Here is a 27,862-nt window from a genome sequence, read left to right on the forward strand (position 1 = left end):
ACATTACACACAGATGGATTCGATTCAACTTATTTTGTGAATTCTGAAGGCAATTGACTGCACCTGAGCTTATTTAGGAGTATCACAGCAAAGGGGATGAATACTTCTCTCATTAAGACTTTTTAGGTTTTTATTTTCTATTGATTTTTTTTTTTACCCACCAACCATTTTCCCCAACATTGAAAGTGTGGAGTAGATTGTGTAAATCAAAGAGAAAATATCCATTTTAAATGCATAAAATATTCAGGTTATAGATAGTTAGATAGATAGACCTGGTCAATAATCTGAAAAATATATACATCAAAACATGTGGAAACACGTTTTGGGAGACCTTCATTCAGCAGTGGACTGATAAAGGCTGAAGACTATAATGCTATTTATCTATAAATCTTTGGTTTCAAATATGTTACAAATATTAAACCAAAAGTGAACTATTTAGTTAAGAATAAAGTTTTATTTGACATTTTTCAGAATCTATCTTAGTTTTGAACATTCTCATATCCCTGTGTTTTAATACAAACTGCTGTATATCCATCACTTAGCTGTTGCCAAACTTCTAATTTTGTTCAGCCTTATCTGTCATTGTTAACTTAAAGATGGATATAAACATTACTATAGGACAACAGAAAAATATAAATAGTCATTTCAATTCATTAATAATCATGTGGCTATTCTGTCAGTTTCCAATGTTGTCCAATATGTAAACTCATTACTAGAGTGTTATAAACTGATTTTGATTGAGTTGTAACTTAACTTAATCACTCACTGTCGTTCTGATTTCACAGCCCAGCACATGCACCGGTTTTTGTATAGATGAAGGCTCAAATACTGGAAGTGGCACAATGTACATCAAAAAGATTCATCACATTCTTTGTATTATTGGGATACAATGAGCCTGAACTGTCCCCCATGATTTTCTCTCTGCAAATGCACCCTTATCTGCTGTCTGTATAATCTATAGACTAAACTGTACTGTGCAAAACATTTTGAGTAGCACATACAGCAATTTAAAATAAATTGTAAATAATGTGAGATATTTAAGTATATTTATACATGTATTACTTGCAGCCTGATCTGGAAACGGAACCCTAGGCCACAACAATGAAACTCCTCAAAATTATGTTGAAACATTCATTAAATATCATTAATGATATGCTTAAGGATGCTTCATGCTCAGTAGGGATTGGGGTGAGACAGAAATATGAAATAGGCAGAGAACTATCCTGTAAAATCAATCAAGAGGAACTTTTATTCATTAGTTAAAAAACAAAAAAACAAAACTGGCTTGGTAGCCCAAAATGACAATACATATTAGTTGTAGCAATAGTCAACCTCTCTGCAAGCCCAGATGTTACTGCTGCTTCTATTTCTATGAAGTGCTCTGTTTGCAGTTTCCTTCACACAGTGCAGTTCTATGAGCTTTCTGTTCCATTCCCTTCAACTTCTCAACGATAACTCTGAGATACAGCTATCCAACAGCTCCTTATATAGGTGGTGCGATGTCCCGCTCATATGTCCCCATTAAGAGAATGCTAGCTTTTTCTACATGCAAATCAAGGGTGTTAAAGCCAAACCCATATACAGTGAGGGAAAAAAGTATTTGATCCCCTGTTGATTTTGTACGTTTGCCCACTGACAAAGAAATGATCAGTCTATAATTTTAATGGTAGGTGTATTTTAACAGTGAGAGACAGAATAACAACAAAGAAATCAAGAAAAACACATTTCAAAAAAGTTATAAATTGATTTGCATGTTAATGAGGGAAATAAGTATTTGATCCCCTATCAATCAGCAAGATTTCTGGCTCCCAGGTGTCTTTTATACAGGTAACGAGCTGAGATTAGGAGCACTCTCTTAAAGGGAGTGCTCCTAATCTCAGCTCGTTACCTGTATAAAAGACACCTGTCCTCAGAAGCAATCAATCAATCAGATTCCAAACTCTCCACCATGGCCAAGACCAAAGAGCTGTCCAAGGATGTCAGGGACAAGATTGCAGACCTACACAAGGCTGGAATGGGCTACAAGACCATCGCCAAGCAGCTTGGTGAGAAGGTGACAACAGTTGGTGCGATTATTCGCAAATGGAAGAAACACAAATTAACTGTCAGTCTCCCTCGGTCTGGGGCTTCATGCAAGATCTCACCTCGTGGAGTTTCAATGATCATGAGAACAGTGAGGAATCAGCCCAGAGCTACATGGGAGGATCTTGTTAATGATCTCAAGGCAGCTGGGACCATAGTCACCAAGAAAACAATTGGTAACACACTACGCCGTGAAGGACTGAAATCCTGCAGCGCCCGCAAGGTCCCCCTGCTCAAGAAAGCACATGTACAGGCCCGTCTGAAGTTTGCCACTGAACATCTGAATGATTCAGAGGAGAACTGGGTGAAAGTGTTGTGGTCAGATGAGACCACAATCGAGCTCTTTGGCATCAACTCAACTCGCCGTGTTTGGAGGAGGAGGAATGACCCCAAGAACACCATCCCCACCGTCAAACATGGAGGTGGAAACATTATGCTTTGGGGGTGTTTTTCTGCTAAGGGGACAGGACAACTGCACCGCATCAAAGGGACGATGGACGGGGCCATGTTCCGTCAAATCTTGGGTGAGAACCTCCTTCCCTCAGCCAGGGCATTGAAAATGGGTCGTGGATGGTATTCCAGCATGACAATGACCCAAAACACACAGCCAAGGCAACAAAGGAGTGGCTCAAGAAGAAGCACATTAAGGTCCTGGAGTGGCCTAGCCAGTCTCCAGACCTTAATCCCATAGAAAATCTGTGGAGGGAGCTGAAGGTTCGAGTTGCCAAACGTCAGCCTCGAAACCTTAATGATTTGGATAGGATCTGCAAAGAGGAGTGGGACAAAATCCCTCCTGAGATGTGTGCAAACCTGGTGGCCAACTACAAGACACGTCTGACCTCTGTGATTGCCAACAAGGGTTTTGCCACCAAGTACTAACTCGAAGGGGTCAAATACTTATTTCCCTCATTAACATGCAAATCAATTTATAACTTTTTTGAAATGCATTTTTCTGGATGTTTTTGTTGTTATTCTGTCTCTCACTGTTAAAATATACCTACCATTAAAATTATAGACTGATCATTTCTTTGTCAGTGGGCAAATGTACAAAATCAGCAGGGGATCAAATACTTTTTTCCCTCACTGTATATGAAACTTATAGTATTGATTAAAACTATTTAAAATTAAAATCCATAGAGAAAATAATTCAAGATTAGTCTACACCATTCTATTATTAAGAAACAAATGCTATTTAGTAAACAACCAATTTCTAGAATATAGTGTGATAATATAGTGATTGCATGGTGGGCGAGACCGCGGGAGGCAGTGCTCATCGCCAGATCCCCAGGGACGTGAATTAGTCGGGGGAAGACCTGTTGAGTGTGCCCCTGCCTCAATAAAGCAGGAAGCCTGGTGTGGAGAGGCAGGGAAGAGTGCCGGAGAGAAAAGAAGAGAAAAGAGAGAGTCAGTGACAGTCAAGTGGAACTGGATTTCGATAATGGACTTGATTCATGGACTTGAATTTGGAACTTGGATTTGGACTGTTAGCTGTTTGTTGTTTATTTATCTGTGGCATATTAAGAGAGGGATCTGTTCACGTTAAGGTAGGCTCAACAAGAAGTTAAGGTCTGTTTTGTGTTTCGTTTATCTGTTTCTTTTGATTCACCTGCGCACTGTAAATAACAACATTCCACTTCCTTATGCCGTAACTCTGCTTGTGGGCGTGCTGCTTCCTAAACCCCGCCTGTTAAAGAGCTCGGCATCATGGGCAATCCCCCCACGTTGTGACAATAAAGAAACTCGCAAAATACACATATACACCACAATATCTTACATAACAGACAAGTGGGAACATAATATAAAGCCTTTTTAATTTTCTCTCCCTCCAGATTTCATACTTACAACAATCTGCTTTCTACAAACTTTTTTTTTTAACATATACACAGTAAACAAAAAACATCCACTTTCTTAAAATCTCCATGACAGCAAGAGTGAACAGATAGAAAATAAGAGATTCACAACTACAGAAAATAATTGTTTAAAGTAATATTATTTACATTTTGTTGTTGCTGCTGTGTCAACAGACACACTTCAACTTTAAATGAACAAACAGTATCAATACCTGAATGGAAAAAAAAAAGACTTCTGATTTTCCAAATCAAACTTACAAAATCTGAAGATAATTTGAAAATGAAAGAAATACTAACACACTTTTTTTTGATTTCTGCACAAAAAAATGCAGGTTTGGCTTTATTTTTTAAACACAATATAAACTAAATAAGAATAAAGTATTCACACGGGTGTTTGGATCATTTCTGCTAGAAATCAACAGAAACATCTTTAAACGCTAACATAGTTACTTACAAACACCTATATTTATTATTTAATAAATAGGCGCAACCGGATTCATTAAAAAAAAAAAAAGATTAAATATAGACACATAATGAAGAAACAATAATAATACACAGCCATGTGTCAAGGTTATAATTTAGCTGTTTCCAATCTGTCACTGCATCTAATAAACACCAGAAAAGCATTTGGCAGTTTTGTACATGGAGGATTTGAATGACATTTACTAATCAATACACCAGAAGTGATACAAAAAAGCATTTCTATGTAGTACAAAATAAACTTTTTTCTTGATTTGTTTATTTATTCTTTTTAACATCTTCACATATCTCATGCTACTCTGTGGGTCAATGCCAGCAAGTGTTTTAAAATAATTTGGGATCATAATCTAAATCTTTTTTTATTTAATTTTTCACTTTTTATTGTTGCAAAATATATTTATTTACCAGTTTCATTCCCTTAAAAATTAAGCAAAAAATAGGAACATCTGCCAATTTAATATCCCTTTTTAAGACTTAAATTAACTGGTCACATCCAGTTCCAAATAACATTGTACCTTAAAAAGTTGAACTTTTTATACTCTAAGAGAGTGTAACAGATTCTATTTACAAACTCGCTATGAGTGCTATAACAACCCATTAAAAGTCTTTAGTAGTTCCTATTAACACCCATGTTTTAAGACCAACAGAATTCTAGGATTTCATGTGTAGAAACACTACAGTTCCTAAGGCAGTTCACTAGCGCAGCACTCCACAGCAAAAACCAACATAAAAAGCCATGTTGTCCAAGTTTCCTTTGTAAGAAAAGAAGAAATGGTCCATTACGTTTTTTTTTTATCTTTAAGTAAAATAAGTGAGTCTGAGGTTTTTGCTTTCTTCGTGGGTAATCCCAGAAGCTCAGATATACATTATAAAGTTCTAAGTGCTCAGCAACTTAATTTCTATCGAAATGAACTGCCCCAGCCCTCGAACACAGCCAGATATGAAGACTTCAGGAGACACCGGAGAACAGGAATGATTTCTCCTATTCAGGTGAGGTACAGAGCTTTATCCCTTTGCAGATTCCTGAAGAAGAAGGAGAAGAATAATTTAGTACTTCATTTGTATACTACATAATAATAATCTGAAGTCTCTTTTGTGTCATATTTAACTTTCCTAAGTAGGCAGAATAGTTGTCTTATTTACATGCAACAGCTTCTTGCAAAGGCATGTGCACAACTGTATTCTTGAGTCACTGTACCCACATATCCCCAAGAGCTGTGAATTATTACTCACCCATTACTGCAGTAGTCATTGCCCCAGTCCACACTCTGTTGCGGAGGATTTCTACATCCAGACCGAACATAATCCATCGATGGAGAAACAATCTGGCCAGGTGACGATGTGGAATTAATAATATTCTGGAATTCAGATGGAAGAGGAAATCCCTACAAAACAAGATACGTAGACATGAACATTCAGGCACAAAAATATCTGCCCTTCTGAATGACCTATTGAACCAAATATACTGTGTAACAGATAAATTTGAAATTCTTAAATTGAAAGAAAAATACAGCAAATTGTTACTAAACTTACCAGACATGTTTTGTTAAACTTTATCTCCATAGGTTGTTGTTTTTATTTTAAAGAGGCTTGCACTTTGATTTATGCTCCACTCATCATTACCATTTTGTTACACATAGTTTTCACAATTTATATGGCACATAATCTGTTAATGAGTATTGTTGTCATTATGTAACTTTGTCATTAAGTAAAACTGTACATACTTTGTTCAATGTGTGACATCATTTTAAGCAAGAAGGTTTGATAAAAAGTTAATAAAAGATAATTACTATATTGTTAGATTGGTGTGTTTCTGTACTGTGTATATATATATATATATATATATATATATATGAGAGAGAGAGAGAGATAGATAGATAAATAGATAGATATAGATATCTAATTGAAAAAATATATATATATCTGTTTTGAATGTAAATTTGAATTAAAAATCATGTAACAAACTACAACAAGGTATGTATATCATGTGCAACATCATTGATGCTATAGAGTACATTGATCTATTTTAAATATTTAATACATTGTAAAAAGACACTTCAATGTCTTGAAATTAAGGAAAATTAATTAGAGCATTCACACAGCATCACAAAGCTTTGTACAAGAAAATAAATTGATGAGGATGCTAAAATATATATTTTAAGAGGTGTTATAACTAGTTATTAGTTCACTTGAGCACTGGAAGAGGGTCTGTTTGTGTTTGTATGTGTTGTTGGGGGGAGGGATTACAATTTCTGAATGCATTATAAAAGTGTAGTAGTTTTAAAAATTGTAGCAGTTCCAGATACTTAGGTGACCATCCAAGTATATGTGTGTTTTCTTTCAGTAACTGTAGATTTTAATGCAACAAAAACTATACAATCCAATTTAATAGATGAACCAATAGGAGAAGTGTTTTTTCCCCCCTGTGTATTTTCATACAATATTACAATATAATAAGAGAGCTTAAATCAACATGAACGAGAAAAAAAAGAAGACCAAATATTTTAATTTGAAGACTTTTTCCTGTACTTATCTAAAAAAGAAAACTGAAAGGGAAGTTAATCCCTGCAATACACAAGAGATCTGCCTGAAAGGAGACGGCAGCAGGTGGCTAGGTTTTTTCTTGTTAGATTCTACCTATTCATGCATTGTTCCTGAAATTCTTCTCCTTCATTCAATCACAAAGACACCATCTGTCTCTTTGTATTGCTCCCTCTGCCTGAGCTAACCAAAGTTGAAACACAGTTTTTTGTTTGCTCCTCAGAAATATGCAAAACGAATGAAGATTATTACACTATGCTGGATTTACTATTGCTATAAAAGCAAGATCTATGAAAGGGGCTTAAAAACTCAAAGTGGGATAAGAAAGGCGAAGTTTAAGCATTTTCCCCCTATGAGGTTGACATAGCTATACAAGGAGCACTATGGTAATCTAAAATTGGCATTCATACAAAGTTATTTTATAATCCACTCAAAAAAAGTACATTTAAAATTATGTTCAACCACAGCGTCAGTTCATTTTCCTGCCGAGAAGTGAGAAAAGTGCTTAGCAATTCACTGAGGTTGTTTTTGTATAAACACAAGAGATATGTATTTTTAAAGATATGTGTTAACCAAGGAAGATTCATATTCAGCTATTTCTTAAGGTTCAAATTTGGGAACAACTTTACACACACACACACAAAATATATTTATATATATATATAATTTTAAAATGCTTACATGCCACTTATGCCCTTTGTTGAAATTGTTTCTTAAATTAAAATGTAAAATTACACTTCCAATTCACTGGAGGTTGATTAAACTGCAGCATGAATTGATTTTCTAAAGGGTTATGAGAAGTTAGTGTATTATACAGCAGTCAAAATTGTGCTTTATTTTTTTTAATTAATCTTCAAAATTGAATTAACCCTCTCTTATTGCTTCACCTTTTAGCAGTCAACGGAGCTTTAAATTATGAATCGGTGCCTTCTTAAATCAACAAATTGTTTGCTGGTAAATAGAATTTAAAACAGATTTAACTTTAACAATTCTACGCTGATATCCGAGTCCAAGCTCAGATTTGTTTCTCTTAATTCAATACTGTACATAAGGTTTAGAAAAGGAAGACTGCTGACAAAGAACTAGTAACAGTGTTATGCGTCTGACACAATTTGACCTCTGAAACAACATATAAGAGAGAGAGAGAGAGATATTCTCCAGACCAGTATTCATAAAGTAACAGTCTGAGCCATTCATGCTATATATCATGTGTACAGCCTCAAGGATGAACCTTAACTCATTCAACTGCGTTTGATCCCCTACTCATCAGCCTGGTATTCAGCACAGTGCTCATAATGAAGGGCTAGTGATAGAGATATGCATTGTAGCCTACATTACAGTATCGGCCAAGAGATATTTGAAAAGCTCGTGGTTTTGTTTGCTGGAGTTCTGAATTTGGGCGATGAGTGTGGAATTTCCAGTAATGGGACAGTAGGAATGTTTTGTCCTCTAAACTCAGCATGTAGCCTCAGCTCTGCACAATGCATGGAGAAGCTATAACCAGTAATGCTTCTTCCAGAGTGTGGAGTCTAATCATTAGCACCTACTTTTTCACACAGAATACTGTGGTTATCACATGGACCAGCAATTCATCCTTCCGAGCTACAGGAGGAAGTTAAAATCACAATTGAGACAAAGTCTTATCTAATTAATCGCTGTTGTGACTGGTGTTGGCCTGCCTGCTTTCTTAATTGATATTTTCAACCCTCAGAGTGTAAAGGATACATGAAAGCAAGAGAAGAACAAGAATCTCCCTCAACACACAAATTACTTAATATTTTTCTAAGATTTGACTGATGGAGCTAGCATTTGTCCACCACATGGAAATTGCTACATTTCTTACGTTGATGCATTTCTGCCCCCTATGCTAACCTCCCTCCATTCCCAGGTATCTGGCAATACAAATGCAATATAAATACAAATACAGACAACAGAAGCACTGACTTCATGGTTTCATGTGAAATTGTGCATATATTTCTGACACCTGAGGTACAGGGTGCCATTTCTCCGGTTGAACAAGGCTTAACGCCTATAGGTTCCATGATGGCTTAGTTGAGTACTTTTGACATGCATTGCAAACCTTGTAAAAATATGATTTCAAAATGCTATGCCTGCCAGAAATATGTCAGTTAACATGTGAAGTAAACACTATGACTGATATACAACCATCATTGCACCAAGTACACACCAGTTCTATTATACTGCAAACTCATATATTCTGATGTTTTTTTCTAGCCACTTGAACCATTTATATTTCCTTTTTCAATTATTTAGATTGTACAGTACAGCTGTGTGTGTGTGTGTTTTATGGCCAGTGTTTTTATGTGATGGTCAGATGTCAGACTTTCCTCTGTATCCCCTACTTTTTGTGAACTGTATAATTAAAAAGCATCCTTAGACAAGAACTAACCAGCATTTCAAAAACTTCTGAATAATGTATAATACACAGTGAATGAGACCATGTAACTCATTCCTTCCTAAGATATAGAGAGCTGAAGTAATCTGTAGTCACCCAGTGGATGTCTGGGGTTTTTCCCAATTTTGAAACAAGCAAAGGGGCTGAGATCCGCTGACTCAGCTGATGTCCTGCTCTGTACCACTGAGGTCCTGACAAAGCAATGTAAATGAGTGTGCATAATGATGTACTTAGTAAACAAAAATAGTTTAATCCCTCAACAATATAGTGGAAGACATGATCACATGGTCGTGTGCCAAGCATTGTGTGGATTTATTTGTACTTTTTCAGAATATATTGTATTAGCACTGAGTCAACATCAAGCCCCAGTCTGCTGTCCATGTAATGAAAGAACAATCTGAATATTTAACAGCTGTTCTACAGGGTTTCTTTAGAAACAATGGTTTCTTAATAAAATCTTTACTAATTGCTCTAAATTAATAGTGTCTGCTTTTTCCGTTCATTAATAAACATTGATAATATAGAAATCAGGCTGAGAAGGGAGAGTGCTTAGAGGTCTAATTAAAAAAAATAATAATAATACCTTAATATTTCACAGTGTGATCCTCAGGAGAAAATTACAGAATGTTTTGAAACATGGCTGGAATTTTAAGTTTCATGTTCCAGTGTTACAGAGAAATAAAAAAGAGGAGGCACTGATAGAGATTAATTTGATGTCAAAGGGGACATTTGTTCTTTAATTAGATTTCTGTAGCCTTAGCAGTTTCTCTCTGCAGCAGCATCAACTCTTAAAAAGCCTGCAGCCAAACTGAACACCGATCCCCATCTCTACACTTTACTGGGAACTAATTTCATTTCCTGCCTGTCTGAAGAGGTGTTTTCATCAGATACCATTTTTTTTGTCTTCCCAACTGATGTATTCATCAATCTCAATGTTTTTTTTGCAGCCTTAAATTACATCCAAATCCTAATGCATCTGTTTATTACAAGAGAAAATTGAAAATCTGTCTGTGCGATATCATACAAAGATTTTTCCATAAGGTTATAAAGCAAGCTGACAGATATTAATGATTTCTTTCTTGACCTCATTCAGAGTGCAAGGAATAGAAAGGAGAACTAGAAATCCTGACAAATGGAATGGGTGCACATAATGCACAGCCTTCCATATACACACACACACATTAAATATATATATATATATATATATATATATATATATATATATATATAGCCATAGACACACAGCCATACACAAATGAATATCAGGGAAATGTCAATATAGTACATTGATCTTAAACAGAACTTATTAATTGAGCGTAGGGTTGTGCATTTTCGGTAAGATTCAATATTGAACATTTCCTTTCAGAAATCTGTACTTAATCTATATATTTAGTTATGGTGTGCATTACCATAAGTGAGGCCTGATATAACATCCAATGAATTATATACAATATGTTGTATTTTGTGTACTCAATGTTTCATACTAATATGAAACAGCGTTGAGGTATTAGTCATATCAACTACCCTCAAAGATAACAAACCAAATAGAATAGGTTATTGAAAAATCACTGACATCAGATACATTTATATGATTCATTTCCATATCTAAAATATTGATTTAAAACACAGAACAACAGAATTACCAATGAAGCATGACCATCGGTAACCGCCTTTCAAATTCAAATCCAATTCTTAAGGTTTCAACCAGTATAGGATTTTCAATAAGCAGCATGGCATTAAACATGGTAAATAAAAATGAATGTTAGCATATATCATAGCACAACTTATTAATTTTGTTTAGCAATACACACACCATCTACACCTGACCCCTACAGATCAAATTCATCATGTATGGTAACATAGTTTTCAGTGAACTATGGGATACAAAACATTAAGCATAGTTTTCACTAAAATTTTGTAGATTATATGAGCAGCATCAATTTTAACTCTTTATAATTTCACTATTAATATTTTAAACTATGGCGTGATTTACACCATGGAAACAGGCTTAATTTGTATTAGTTATATCAGTTTGTTGATCATTTAATAATTGAGAAGATGAATAGTAGTATTTATAGTTAAATCTATAACCAGTATATGTAGGCATAGTAATGAATATAAATGTGGCATTCTACATATTTAGCTTAAAGGACAACTGTGATTCTGGATAGCTATCATTTTTGGTAAGGGTTCAACGTTTTAAGTGTCTAATATGATGAACAGAAAAGTAGCTACTTTACTTATACACTCCTACGGACACGCAAGGACATTATACACCATATTTCTGGAACTTATGATAGTTGTCCACTCATTTCTTATTTTAAGTCATGCTAGTGAGCGACAGAGTTCTGCTAAATGTTCTTTCTGTGCCAATACGTTAGCTTTAACTAGTCTGGGTGCAGCTACATTCACACACAGACATGTACCAACCTGCTGCATTGATGGGGAATGGAGTGGTATCTGCTGATTTCCTAGCTGCTGCTGCATTGTAAGGGACTGGTGCTGTTGGAGGCCGAGATGCTGGTGCAGAGGTGGGCTTATCTGGAGTGGGGGAGGTGGAGACACTGCCATGTTGGATATGGAAACAGTCACTGGCATCTGCGAGTTGGGCTTAGGGGCAATACTCCTGGGGAGGTTTGGATGCATGGTAGGCAGATGTGGGTTCATCCCAGGCTGCTGATGATAAGGAGATCCCATATACAATCCTGAATGAGTCTGCCCTGCTCCGGGGAAAACTTGCTGCTTTGAGTTCATCATTTGGGAAGCTTGTGATGTTTTCACATCGATAGGCTCACTGTAACTCTGAGAAAAGACGATACAATAGTACATCAGTGAAAAGTGTCAATACATTCAATTTCATTCAGCTACATATGTAGGGAGGCACTCAATGAATCCACAACTAAAATGTTTACACCAGCTCATTACTCAGCTGATAAGGTGGAGAAGTGAATATTTGCTTATCCAATTTAACCATCACAAGGCCCTTGGTTTAATGCCTCTTCCTACGTCACCATTCTACTGCACTGCTTTGGGGATTTTCTTGTCAAGACAAAAGAGTGTCACCTACTGGTCCACCAGTATCATATTTTTCCAGCATCAATCTGATTTTCCTTAGATATTTCACAGTACATCCAATTACTAACCAATTCCAACCTGGTATGAAGAATGTTTCTCCAGAAAATAACCTTTGTTTTGAACACAAATTTAATTCAAATAATTTCCTAGCTATGCTCTAGTATAGAGAATAGGTTGCCTACATGGAGGACAATGCTATACTCAAAGAAATTAGGAATATAAAAAAGATCAATAAACGCTTTAATTACTGTGAATGATTTAATTAAAAAAATATATATTGTTTTTCACTACAATCAGGTGCTACACAGCAGTTCCCCCTGCATAACACTTTTCTCAGTCAGCATTTGTTTCTGTGCAGAGAGAAATAAAGCTAATTTGAAGTGAGCTTCAATGGTAATAGAGTCTTTGATTGTTTGCTCAAAACACAAAAAGGCAGACAAATTGATTCACACTGTGCATACCAATAATTATAATTGTAAATTCATACATGTATTTACCGGTTCATACTCCCTATTTTTCCTGAATCTTTGACCTTTTTAATATTTTATCAATTTCATTTCCCACATTAATGACATTTGGGGATAGAACACAAAGCAGGTCTTGGTGGTGTTTTATTATGCTGGGTTTACAAGGCATATGCCTATTGAAATACAGTTTTTGAAACAAATGGCAATGTTAACAATTCTCTATGAAGGATCAACATTTAATGTTTTTGTGACATTCTCTACATTATATCAACAAGACAGGATGAGTATTAGCACTACACAACATTGCTTTCAAGCACGAAAATGTAATTCAGCAAGAAAGATCACAAACAAGCAGTCATGCTACTGAGGGATCCTTGTAGTGGCAGAATGCCTGAAGCCTGTTTCCTTGGCATAAAAATAAGAAATGCTTTTTCTAAACACAATCTTGTTTTAACAAAATAACTATTCAGGTGTACAAAGAATTGTAAATCAATTAAAAAATAAACAGAGGTTCCTTGTCTGCAGTTATTCTCTATATAATCTTTTCACTATCCTTCCCCTGAAAAACTGTTTTACCAGGATGTGAAATGGAGGTTGTTTACTTTCCTTTGTAAATGGATATATCCCTGACAAAATATAATTAACTGATATGGGTTCTTAGTTTACATATTTGTTCTTCACTTCTTCTGGAAATTTATATTTTTGTGATTTCCAAGCAGTGCATAACTTTACTCCAAAAGGCCTCAGTCAAGACTTGTATATCACATTAAATAACATATGGAGATGTTTAAATATATCCAGTTGTGCAGTTCATCATTAATATTGTTTATATCGTTATTAATATTGACTTATTCAAAGGAATATAATATAGGCTGTAAAGAGATGTATACTTCAGCAAATGACCAGACTCTTAATATACACTGTTCATGTATCTAACAAATCAATTAAATACTGCGCACTTACCTTAGAAACCAAGCTTGCCCTGTAGGCTGCCAACTGTTTGAGATATTCCTTTTTGGCAGCTTCTGTTTTCTTTTTGTATAACTGTGAATGGATATGAAAAAAGTTGCTGTTAAGTGCCTATAAGTAATTAATTCAGTTGGTTACAATACCCTTATAATACAAGATCTCTAGTTGCTGCAAAGATAATAATACAGCATGTAATTACTTACAGTTTTCTGTAGATGATTTATATTGTCTTGTTTATTGTCTGTCCCTTTTCTCCTATTTATCTCTAGCAGCTGTGACTACCTTTTTAAGTCCTTCAGTGCAGCTGTCCTAATGACATCTCAGCCAGTTCAGAGCAGCGGCCCTGTCTTACTCGGGCTTTGTATGTCAGGCACAATTAAGAAAGACAGCTGATTACTCTCTCAAAAAGACAAACACAATTTTACTAACAAGGTACATTCTGTTATTTTACAATACACACTGGCTATCCTCTCCCTTTCTAAATTCACAGTACAGTACAGTTTATTATTATTATTATTATTATTTCTATTATTATAAAATATCAGGTTTTTCCTATAAAGCAGTGGGATTTAAACAGTTAGTGAGATACCAGCATCAGTAAGGTGAAGACTGTTAGACATGACCAGAATAAAGTATGTACAATATATATTTCAGTGCCTTGCCTTGTGATGTTATTGATATAACCTTTTATAACAATATGGGTATTTTTTCTTCTTGAGCATTGGTTTCAGTTTCAAAAAAACAAAAATATGTTTTAATTGGACCCCTTGGCACTTTAATAAATCTGTTAATATAATATAATACAATTAATTAATTAATTAATTAATTATGTGCCTTTGTTAGGTTTTCTTTTCTGTAAATGTTTTAAATTGTTTTTCAGATTCATTGAATCTTAACGGTCACTAGGTCACTGCCAATCCTATATATATGTATCCTATTCAGATTCTGAGTATGATCCTATAACAGAAATCTGAATATACACACACTGAACACAGCTACATCAGATATTAAAGTTATAACTTTGATTTGAGTGCATAAAAAAATGTATTCTTTATTAATATAAGGCTCAGTATAAGGCAGATGCAGGTCTTAAAAACAGTATTTATTTCACTTGAAAAGAAAAAAAAATGTGTCCGATTGTCATAACAATTAATTTCACATTGTCATCATATTCAAAAAACAACCAACAACAATTTACTGAAGGCAGATTACATATGTATAAGTTATTCTCCTGTGCAAAAAATTCAAACACAGAACCTTAGAAAAAACGTATAAACTTCAAATGGCTTTCATCTCAGACTATACGTACAATTAAATAAACAGCTATCACTTAGGATAATAACAATATTCTATATACCAAACCCAATCAATTCTAAACCTAAACCCCAATCAATCGTATTCTTCATATAATTTAACTTAATGAGAAGAACAAAGAACAAGCTGTGATGCTATCTCTGCTACTAGAGCAATACCACAGAGGGCCAGCTGATTTGATTGACTTGACTGGACATATAATTAATGGAATTACTGACGATTCTGAGAAGACAGTGGTTCACAGGCTCAGAGGATTTGTTGGCTGTCTCACAAGTGCAATTCTGTCTTGTCGTTTCCCTGCTGCTTCTAATTCAGGAGGACAGGCTCATAATTGAAGCAAATTAACTGTTTACATTTGCCACTTCTACCAGGGGAACCAAGACATAGCAGCAGGAAAGAAGGAATAGAAAATTAAATTCTTCCCACTTGTGTCAAGGCTGCCCCTCTATAACACATTAACAGTAATTTCATGATGTGTCAAGCATAGGAACCGAGAGGATGAAAAAAGATGTGCTGGTTATTTTGCTGAGCTACATGTGAACTGTGCAGCCCTAAATAAAACACATGCTAAAGATTTGTAATAGTACCTGTTTGCTATACCCTTTGATACCTAGAGATATACCATCTGTATCCTGCCAATGCTACAGTAAGTGTAAATAGTAAATTCATGTGGATGTTGGAAAAAACCTAACAACATTAATTAGTTTTGTTCATATAATTGTATCTTTCCCTGAAACATATATTCATAGATTTTCCTTTTTCAGTCTTCAAGGAAATTAACTAACATACAATGAATCACTGTGACATTTAGATAACATCCTGACAATTTCCTCTGCAAAAGAATATCAATGCAGTAGTTTGCATGACTTACAAAATGTAATATTTCACCCTTTAGCAATATCCACTGCACTCCATTTGTAGCACTGCATTGCATTTCAGGATTGAAATACAAACCACAAATGGAAACAATATAGGGTTTTGCACATTTGCAAAAGCTGGGGAGTGAAATGTTGTCCCTTTTAAGAAACACAAATTACCTTGTTGTAGGAACAACAGGCAGCAATTGGATATCTTTATAATTAATATTTTCTATATTTGCAATGGACGTGAAAATTCACTGCCTAAATATTTGTATTTTTTTAATGATATTTTTAATGATTGGCAATTGCCACATATTTGTATGATTTTGAAGTCAGAGAAGAAATCTGAGGCAAGCATCCATATAGGCTAACATTATTTAAAGCGGTCTCGCCATTCCATACCTCATATTTATAATTGTATTGTTAAATGTTAGAAGAGGTCACAGAAAGGACATGCTATCAAGTTTAATACTTAAATATACCTGACATTATGCTAATATTGTCAGACTGCCATTGTGGGTTGGAACATGAGAACTTATCCACAGCGGATGGACTGTAGTAGGACACAAAACAAACAATCAAAAAACATAATTTATTTATTTATTTTAGCAGGAAAAATCCTTTATGCTACTGATGTCTCTCAGATATAGGAAGTCAGATAAGGTTTTAGCTTTGTGGGTAATAGCAAATCCGTAATGGGCTTGGCATTGAAGATAAGGTTAGGACTGAGCTAAGAAAATCCTGGAAAAGAGTTCTTAACCTCCATCACCGAATCCATTATGGATTTTATTTCTCTCATAGCTGTCTGCTATGAGTGAAAAGAAGGGGTCATAAAAAAAAGCTCATTGGTAAAGATGACAGAACTACCTTGCCTTTCAGAAGACAGTATTTTGATTACATCAGATGTAAAGTTTGTTGTTAGCAACTTAAATAAGATTAAAGACTAAAGATTAAGTTTAATTGCGTTGGAAATATTGAATTGAAAATGTGTTAATTTGTGTATCTTATAAGGGATCAAATGTTTCATAAATAATATCTGCATATCTGTACCTCAGCCAGTCATGAACAGGGTACTATTCTGTTACTTCCAATAAAATTAACATCATGATCAAATTGTTACCTCAGATCTGTTGTAGGGATATATGTTAAGTGAAATAATTGTGTTGTAATACAATTGTCCAGTTGTTTGAATGTGTTGACACCATTGTTTTGATGATTTTTCTTGTGTTTATCACTACGCCTTTGGGAATACACATTTAAAAATACCTTTTTCAAAATGCCAAGGTGATATTACAAATCAAGAGTTATAGTTGTAAAATCCCCCCAGGAAATGTTAAACTCCTGCTTTTAAGCTGTACACACAATAAGATTAGATTGGTTAAACACTCTTTTCACACCATCAATATATTTCATTTTACCTGTTTCTGTTCTTCTCCCAAGCCATCCCACATAGACGCTACAATTTTAGAAACTTCACCAAACGTGGCATTTGGGTTTTGGCCCTTGATTGCAGCTTGAGTGTCACGGAAGAAGAGTGCGTAGGCAGACACAGGTTTCTGTGGCTCATTGGGGTCTTTCTTCTTCTTTTTCTTTGGAGTTTTCGGCTTCTTTCCCATATCTGTAGCTGGTCTTTTTTCTGCCCCGTTCATCTGCAAGGCATGATACCTTTTTTCAGTAAACTGTAGCATAAAAAAAACAAGTGAGTATGGCAAGAGGCAAAGAAACAACAAAGTAGTTATTCTTCAGGTTACATAAAGAAAGTGTAATCATTTGAGAATTGAACACTTGAAACAGGTTACAAAATCTATTCTGTAATTTTAATATAATTTTAGACAGGGGTTCATCTGTTTTGATTAGACAATTATATGTAACCTGGCTCACAGTTAAAACTCCTGCAACACAATGAAAGCAGACAATGTTTATTCATCTTTGCCCTTTTCACACTAACAGCAACAGGGCTTTTTTTATGTCACCCTGAGTGAAGGTTAGACATTCAGGTGTCCCACTTCATATATAGATAGACAGATGGACCAGTTGATAGGTTTAAAGATTCAGTTTTTTAATCACTATTGCTTCAGTTCAGTTACTGCTACAATCTGCATCGCTATGAAACTGAGAAAATAAGTAACTGTTTACTTGAGATTCACAATTTGTTGTATTATAGATCATAGTTTAAATACATGCATCTAGTCAGTCCCGCCTAATGAATTCTGGATTTGTGTGTGTCTTATATGATGCTTCTTTAAGGAAATTGTTAACACCAGAATAAACAGGCAAACCAATAAACAAATAATACTATAAAGAAGGAAAAAACAGAAATCTTATTTAATTAGGAACAAAAAAGTTCCTGAGATTTAATAAATCATCCATACCCTTCCCCCTTTCTAAATTGTAGGTATACAACACAGGAAATACATTTTTCTCAGTAAACTGCCGATTTCCGAAAGCTCCATGACTATTTCTTGCGATGGTATTGTTTACATTGAGTAAGTTAGTTTGCCCTGATGCAATAAAAGCTTTCCTCCAATAACTTCTACGGAACACTTAAGACTCGCTGCTTTACCAAAACCAAATTGAATTTGGTTACCCCTAGGATTTTTATTCTGTCTCTTCTTGTTGTGACTAAAATGTAGGGGTAAAAACCCTTGTTATTATAACACACCTTAAGAAGATCAACCCTGACTTTCAGAACAGAACCTTTTTCAGTTTGAGTGTTATTCTTGCTGTCTAGAAAAAAATTAGGCAATCACTGCCTTATTGGGATGATTGTCAGGCGAACTGGCAATAACATCCAATGTTGCCTGCCTACCATTCTCACACTGCACTGGGACCTCGCATGGAGACAGCAAGTGAAAATGGCGTGACAAACTGAGAAAATTCATAAAAACCTGAAGCACCAGGTGAAGGGCCACACAACTAAATGTTTTTATATCTATTTCCTTTAAAAACACTACTGTATTTAAACTCACATGAGTGTATCTACCTATAAAAGGCTGCCTAATTTTGAAATTTGACCTGCCTTTAAAGCTATAATGAGTGTTGTTAATTCATGTCCATTTCTCAATTAAATAATGGATATGTGATAACCAATCATGCATTTATTAACATTTGTTTATATTGATATTACTGCAATCTGGTAATACAGTGCCATGCACCTGTCAGAGTAAACTGTGTAAACTGTAAGTCACAGTTCGTCAGTGTGAGGTTGCATAATTCAATGAGTGGAAAGAGACTTACAGAGTTACAGATCTCATTAGTTGAGTTATTATTATATAAAATAATTCAACGACTGGTAATTGCTCTCGACAGTCTTTGATTTCACAAATTACACAAGAACACATTGACTGACTGGATAATTACTCTGCATTATATATATATATATATATGTAGACCAGAATACACCACATAAGCCAATAGCACATTTTTCAAAAGTTTATTACATCAATATACCTTTGATGTATCATCAGCTTCATCTTCATGGACTGAGCTGGAGGGAGATGGAGTTGCGGATTTGCTTCCAGGAGGTGAGGGGGAACTGTGGGGGACATTATTTCCACCCATATTCAATCCAAGCTGTGCACTGAGCTGTGATTGGTTGATCGTGGTCAGCTGACCATGCTGCATCATAACTGACTGGACCCGGGGTCTCAAAGCTTCCATCTGAGGGTGGGTGTTGTACCGGGGTGAGTCAGCATTAGCCATGTCCTGCATCTGTGGTTAAGAAAAGATAAGCGCTTAATAATGATGCCCTTATTAATCCCTTGTCATTACACATATTCCTTGTCATTATTATATCCGTGTGTATTCATAACTACCTTACAAATTCCTTTTTGGCCTCAGATCATAACTACCCTAGTGAAACGAAGCAAGCATCACTAGAAATACTTCCAATGCTCTCTAGGCCGAAGAATGTTTTCAATTTCCTTGAAAAAGAACAGTAATGCACAACAAAATTTACATACTACATGGATTAAAATAATCAGAGTTCCTAGTAAATAAACTGCTGTTTATTACAATAGAAAATGTACTCTAACATAATATATCTTATGGTACTTACAAAGTCTATTTTGCATTTGGTTTCTAAAGGCTCTAAAGTGTAAACAATTATGTCAATATCAAAGCTATGGTTTAGGAAAAGAGAAGTGGTGAACCCGTGCTATGTGGGAGCTACACAGTAGGTTTTCCTGTTATCTCTTTAGTTGACTGGATTTCTTTGAAATTGTATTGACAGATTTTACTTTATCAGGGTGTAGCCCAAAATAATTACTTTTTTTCTCTCCGTAGGCGTACACCTTCTACAGCTTTGTACATTTATCAAGTTCTGTCAAGCCTTTCCTGTTTCCAATCTGTGCTTTTTGCATGCTTTCTGGTGCATGTATTTGTATATTGGTTTAAGGCATCACCCAAGGACCTAACATATTTTTACTGCACAAGAGATTTTATAGTAAAATTATTAAAATAATATTTACTATTTTATTATTGAAATACCACCATACTGGTGACCTACAGATTTTGCAAACAAAATATTAAAACTGGTAATTACATTTTGCAAACTATCCTTACTTTAAACTAATTCCATTCTAAAACAGTTCCATTGCTCTGACTTGCTATGGGGACCTTTCTTAGAATATAGATCTTACCCAAACAGCTTCATACATGTGCTCGACTAAATTATTGTAATGTTAATGAGTGGCTTTGTGTTCCTTGTATGACACTTTTTAAATGAATTGTATGAAAGTAAATCTATAATTTGTATTTTTATTTATTTATTGTAACTATTTATTGTATTCATCCTACAGGATTTTCAGTTACTGTCTTTTGCACAACAGATAAAAACTACAAAAGCAATAAGGCATATAATACATTTGCACAATGCTCTAGGTAAATCCCCCAAATCACTTGGGCTCTGATTGAAATGATAAAACAATATAATAGCCTGCTTCTGTGACTAATGAATAAACAACAAACCCAAATGCAGACTGCCCCATATGAACCAAAAAACTCTTATAATGAAAAGAAATCTAATGCAACCTTTGCACAAACTTTGAGGGAGGAAAATTAAACCACTGAGAAGCTACATATTTCTTTACTTTTGAAAACAAAAGATAGCATTACAAAAGCAACTTTCACACACACACACACACACCCACGCACACACACACACAAAACTCATACTCCAAACTCACATAAACAGTTCAATAAGTAATTAATAAGCAGCAAATGTACAGTGAACATGTTTCTCTGGGCAGTTATATTTGTTGATTTATTTTATTTCATGCACCACGCAAATTTGCCCATGTTTAACGATATGAAAGGAGACACCTCACATAGGTACTTCTGTTCTACTGAAGGATGCCAATAAAAAACCTCTCATCCAACAGACGCCCAAGTTCTAAAGTTTGAAAGACCCTGCACACCTCCTTCGCTATTATTAAAAATGACAAGAATATCAGTGCACAAGCCTATCATTATCAAAGGGATCGCTAGCAGAAATCTGTAGTAAAAACCACTTGTACACCAGGCTGTTGTTAGTGCTCCTGGGCCTTGTCTCCTCCGATCCAGCTGTTTCACCACACAGCAGTTGGTAAACGGGGAACAGGAATGCAGGCAGCCCCCGGGCTCTGTTTGTTAATGTTACTTACCAGCTGCTGCTTATGTGGTGTTAGCAGCCAGTGCTGGAAGTGTGCCAGTATTCCTCAGGAACAAGAGAGTAAGGCGTCTCTGAAGCCCTTCCATTTACCCCTGCCTGTCATCACTTGACACTGAACATTGTTGAGTGTGTTATCCCCAGGGCTGCAGGAAGAGAGAGCCTGCTAGAGTTTAACTGTGACTGTAGCTCCTTGGCCCTTCACTTACAAGCCCCTTGTCAGGTACCCTCTGACATGCACTTAAGGAACACAACATTCACTGCTTTGTAGGAACTTCAAGAAAATACCTTTTTTCTTTGCATCGCATATGCCACAGAACAAAACAAACAAACAAAATAAGTAGCCATGAAAGGTTAAAGGTAGTTTTAAGTTTGAATATATCATGTGTTGTGGGGATTTCTGGACTCATCTGCAACCTTGGTGTCACTTGTTTTCCAGTCTCGCTTTCACCAAACGCTTTTTAGTCATGTCAGAGTGATATGTTTCCTCAGACTTTAATTGAATGACCCCTTTATAAAAGGGTTCTATGTATATTCTGGGTAAGCTCTCCTATGTGAGAAAATAACCACAGACTCATAGATCAGTAAAGACCACAGAGTTATGGCACATATATGCTAGAAATGAAGTGTAAACTTCAGCTGAAGTAAGGAAGGGAAAAACATAACTCGTGCATTAAAATGTAGAACAAAAGAAAACCACAAATATTTGACATTTGATTTGAAGATCAAGAATCGTAGTGACAATGATTTCTCAGTAGCTTCTGTAGCCCACACTCAGTTCTCAGAAGGAAAAGGATTTGCCCCCTTGTGACTTAATTTGTAATGGAATATTCCTGCTAAGCGCTGGTAATGGTGGGCTTTCTTTTTCCTGTTCAAAATTTTCATAACGAACTTTAGGATGGCTTTCAGATTTTACACTTAAATGCTACCCTATTAGAAAGTGTAACGTCTTTCTTGCAAATTGAAATGGATTTAAGTAACACAATGCAAGACGTTCGGTTGAAAAAGCGACCAATGACATCATATCATCTGAAACCCTTCAACAGGACAGATTATCTGTAATGTACTCCAAACCTGCTATTGTGTTCTATATAATATATATGACAGGTGGGACCTTGAAAACTGTATGTCAGTTGATCATCTGCTTGCTGCTATTTAAGAAGTCAGACAATTCAACCAATAATTATCTTCTTCCTGCCATGAAGGCCAATGTTTTAAGCAAGGACATTTGCCTGTGTTACTGCATTAATTTTATAGATTTCTTTTCTTGAAACATTGGTACTAAATGCAAGGGAATCCAGAGATGAATGCTGCATCAATCATTTCACAATACTAAATGGCTGAGGATCAATATTTCTGAATTTTCTTTCTAAGAAGTGATCCATTACTGTGCTTCTCCTAAGTGTTATTTCAGTGCAATAAGACTACTAGTATTGGAGAGATAATGTAATGTTTTTAATAAAACAATTTAGAATTTTCTGAAAAAATAAAAATAAAAGCTGCACACTGCAGTATGAATCTTTTTAGAATAATTATGAAATGTATATCCATAACAATAGAACAATACATTATTATTATTACATTACAAAATGTTTACGCTAACTTACTATAAGAAAGAAAAATGTAAAATGAGGCAAATCATGACACGAGGGCTACAAAATTTAGGAAGTTCTAAACTCATTGTATTATTTTTGAATAATTCAATAAATACCACAATTGCATTTTTTCAGTATATACTTATCATTGATACATAAGAGACATTCACGCTAGCCAGGCTTTTAAAACTCAGATTTGCTTAATTTAGACATAGAAACGGTCAATCATATCCAACAGCTAAATAATTCACTTAGCTTCTAATAAAGTCTCTGCATCAACTTGCCTGAATTATTTAAATCTTTATAGAGTGTGCTTTCAACCATGAAATCAGAAAAGTGGTTGTTATTAAGCTCTACAATAAATGTAAAATGTAATACTTCTTTCATGTTTGAGTTAAAGTAATGGGTTTTTAATCCTAAAATTATGTGTTTTCAGTGATATTAAAATGTGTAATATAAAAGGCTAGCCTGACTGCTGCAGATACAAATAAATCATTATGAGTGTAACTTTTAAAATCAACATCTGCAATATCCATCAATAAATATATAAATGCATGTATGTATACACACAGTTTAAATAGGTTGATTATTATGAGAGGTATTTTATAAAACAAACTTATTTGTATTCTATAACTTCTGAGTTGCTATTCTACAACCTTAAACATTGACAGCTTAATTCATTTTAATGTATTCTGTTTGTATTTACTAATAGCCATTGTTTGTTAATCCTTAATATCAAAGGAATACTGCAGGTCTGTTAGATTGGTTTAAGTTCTATTAATGCTAGTACATCATTTACAGCACATACGTGGGCATGTACATTAATATCGATATGTTCCAGTAATATGAAGTATTTATTATAAAAGCAGCAGTTTTTGTAAAATATTGTGGGCTGTTGGAAACGTAACATTGTGGGCTTTGTTACGAGGCGGTATCTCCAATGGTGACAATTACACACACCTCGGAGAAACAGCTGCAACTGAATAATACGTTAATGTGCTTTAATTATGAATAATACTTTTTCACATCTGTTGGATGGGACTGTATGGAAATTAACAAACATAGATGTTGGTCATCAAAATGATTTACTTTGCATAAGAATCACATTTCCTTCAATTTACGCTGCAGTTATCTGGAATTTGTCATAATACAAACTGGAACAGAAAATTGAGAGCCATGCTTAATGGTTTTGAGCTCCTGGGCTGAAGGAGTTGAATTAAAGAAACTGAATTCAGAGGAATTTAAATGTAAATGTTTTGTTTTATATAGTTTTCTTTTTGTATTACGATAATAATAAATGTTATTTTACTTGTAGTGTCAGATTATGGAGTTAATGGAAAAAGCAACATATTACTATTAATTTCACGTACTTTAACAGTGAAATACAGTGTCAGGCAACATTTACTCATACTGACTGATCTCTGCTTTGAAACAAATTACAGAAAGCATTTATAGCACAGCACACCAAAACACACAAACAAAGACACGATGTGATACATGTAACTTAATCAGACTCATGTCATCTTTATTTCACTAACCTTCACCTCAGGGAGTTACACTTATCTAAAATGTGTTCATCACTTTTGGTATGACACATTTTCAGCTGTGCCATGTTCTATTAAGAAACTCACATTTCCCCTATTTTGTCATACAATAAAAAGATGATTTCTGAGAGAAACAAACAAAAACAAAACTAAAAATCCCAAATTTAAATGCAGTCGGGTTTCTCTTTGCATTACTATGTGGCAATGTGTCATTAATATCCTCTGTTTTTGCAGCATAATATAGAATAATATATATCATTATGCAGTGCTGATTATATGTATCATCCTTGGTCACCATCAATCTTCAGAGCTGTGAGAACAAAGGTTGCAGAGTAATGAATGGAAAGGATGTGACAAGGTCAACTGCAAAAGCCCCTAAAGGTTACATGTTCTGCTCTTGCAGGTTTTAAACAAAAAGTGGAGGCTGCTATTGGACGCTTTGGGAACCCAACTTTGAGGAATTAGATTCCTTTGGGATTCATTCCTCTCAACTCACACAATACAGAATCTGTCGCGCATGGTGAGGATTGAAATATATATATATATATATATATATATATATATATATATATATATATATATATATATATATATATATATATATATGATACAGGATGAGAAAAAAACAGGCAAATAAACAAAAATACACCTGTATGTGCTCTTTGTTTTCACTACTAAACTATACGTTCCCTATTTCTCATTTTAAGGGCATGTCGTGCTATGATAGTTTGAAGCTGAACTTGATGAAGACCTTTTGTCTACTGAAGGTAATTAATAAAACTATAATGAGTTGATCAGGAGCATTATTCACAATGCCATACTGATGGGAATCTCTTAGGGATATGACAAGGCTTTTTCAATGAGGAAGCTAATCTATTGCTGTTGGTGAACTTAATTATGCCTGTGATAAATCAATGCTTTCCCTAAAATGATTTATAATGTCATGAAGCAAGAAGCTTTCTAAGTGATTTACATCCATATCACTAAAGTCTCACAGAGCTATATAAATCAATTTTCAATGTTAATTGTCATATTGTCATCTGTATTTCAATGCATTTCACTACATCCTTGAATATTGTTTTTTAAATAATAAGCATGGCTGTGGATTTATTTTTTTATTTTTTTTAATTAATTAATTAAGTATCTAAGTATTTAGCATAAGGCTTTGGGCTTCCTGAGACACTGTGAGCTTACTAACTTACATTGCATGGCTTAAAGGATTGTTTCCTCTCTTCCATCTTATCTTTACATTCTGGAACACATCTAAAAATAAAGTGTGTTTTTCACAGAAATCTAAAACAGCCGCAGACTCTTTTTAAGTGATCTTGGATAACTGTATTCTTAGATCAATTCATAGCAAAAGTTATCGGTATCAGTAATTAAGTAATTCTCCACACCCAAAACAAAATGCACACACTTTACAGTATGTAAGCTGTCTAAAGTGGTTTCATGCACTTTGTGGCAAAGATTGAGAAATTATTTTAACCAATTTCAAGTGAACAAACAGAAAGCACTGATTCACTGTAATGTATATCTATCGATGTCTGCGGAATACCTTATATTAATTATATTAATGTTATTGTATTCTGATGCAGTAATTTTCCAGACTAACACAGAAGACAACTATCCTGATATTTTGTTTTAAAAGCACTCAATAGCATATTGATATCTGCTTATTAAAGGAATCTCTATCAACTATTTGGGGAGTATTACTCTTTTGGAGGAGAAATAATTGTCTGAATACCAACATGCAAATAAGCATGTGTATGTGAACAGGCTGCATTCAAATTATTGAATCAATAAGTAGAAATGAACACATGATATTTTGGACAAGTGTGTTATGAACAGATTTTATTTTGGTGACTTTGGCTTACTCAAATAATAATAAAAAAAGAACTTTGTTTAGATTTTCACTTTGGTCTCATTTTCTTATTTTGTCATATTCTATTCATTCAAATAAACACATACATGAATAAACAGAATTCAATCATTCTGGCATAATTCTTACTAAATTGAGATCCCTTGGTGTAAAGTAATAAAACAAATACAGTGAAAATAAGTAATTTCCTAAATGCAGAATTTTCAAAATCGTACACAACGCAGCTTTGTCCGCTTTCATTCAGGCAAAATAAAGTTTTAAATGTCTGAAGAAGGAACCGAGAGAACCAAAAGCTTTACAAGCACTGATTTTTACAAAACATTTTACTTTACATCTGCACACTTCATGCTTGATTTGCTTAATGTTTTCCTTGAATTAGAAAGTCAAAAATCCTAACATGCATTCAGCGTTTTTATTTCTCTTTGAAAGAAGCTACAGAAGATAGTTCAATGCTTCCACTCAGAGGCAAAACCCTTTTTCTCTAATACTTATTTTAGTAAAACACATTAAAATCAAATATCTCCTGTAGCAAAACGATTCAAGCCCCTGGAACTGAAATAATTTTCTAATAAAAAATGCATGAGACAAATAAATGCACTTTATGTTCCACGAGAAAAGGCAGTTTCAACAGGCTAATGCTCAGAGAAAATTCATTTTATCAAGCAGCCATTTCATTCTTTAGTGCTGCTACAAGCTCCCTCTTGTTGCCTGGCAACCATAATTCATAGTAGCTCTTAATGGATACTCTTCCAGCACTGAGAACATTAAGGTGAAAAGAATAAATGCCTAGGGTGAATCTTGAAGTCTTTTATTATGCATACTTTTCTTTTTATTTATTTATTTAGTTATTTATTGTAATGCTGCAATGTTGAAATGTTGTGTGGCAACAATCTTGATTCTCGTAATTGTGTGTTTCAAAAATATTTTCAAACAGTCACACATGGTACTTGAATAATATATTTCAATTTACTAGTTTCTGTCAAAACGACACATGGAAATCAGTATTATTTTCATACAGAATTCTTTTAGATGTCAAACAAGAAAAAATAATACATTTGATGTAGGAAGATGATGGCAATATTTTAAGTCGATACACTAATAAACTGTACATAATCATCACAGTGCTTTGAATTATGCATTTCA

At 34.6% G+C, this 27,862-nt stretch overlaps 1 protein-coding gene across 2 annotated transcripts in view; it reads right to left on the reverse strand.

The window, feature by feature from the left end:
* Window positions 1-3,876: 3,876 nt before the first annotated feature.
* tox (thymocyte selection-associated high mobility group box) overlaps window positions 3,877-27,862 on the reverse strand; it is a 99,740-nt gene continuing 75,754 nt past the window's right edge. Inside the window, exons 5-10 of one of the 2 annotated variants that reach the window (XM_066720155.1) lie at window positions 19,505-19,765; window positions 17,473-17,703; window positions 13,875-13,955; window positions 11,800-12,171; window positions 5,646-5,797; window positions 3,877-5,435 (exon numbers count right to left, since the gene is read on the reverse strand). In XM_066720155.1, the coding sequence (XP_066576252.1) occupies window positions 5,399-5,435; window positions 5,646-5,797; window positions 11,800-12,171; window positions 13,875-13,955; window positions 17,473-17,703; window positions 19,505-19,765 (1,134 nt within the window). In that variant the 3' untranslated portion in view covers window positions 3,877-5,398. Of the gene's footprint in view, window positions 5,436-5,645; window positions 5,798-11,799; window positions 12,172-13,874; window positions 13,956-17,472; window positions 17,734-19,504; window positions 19,766-27,862 lie in introns of both variants that reach the window. The other variant, XM_066720146.1, reaches the window with a different exon arrangement.

Source organism: Amia ocellicauda, chromosome 2, assembly GCF_036373705.1.
Source record: "Amia ocellicauda isolate fAmiCal2 chromosome 2, fAmiCal2.hap1, whole genome shotgun sequence".
NCBI classification, from domain to species: domain Eukaryota; kingdom Metazoa; phylum Chordata; class Actinopteri; order Amiiformes; family Amiidae; genus Amia; species Amia ocellicauda.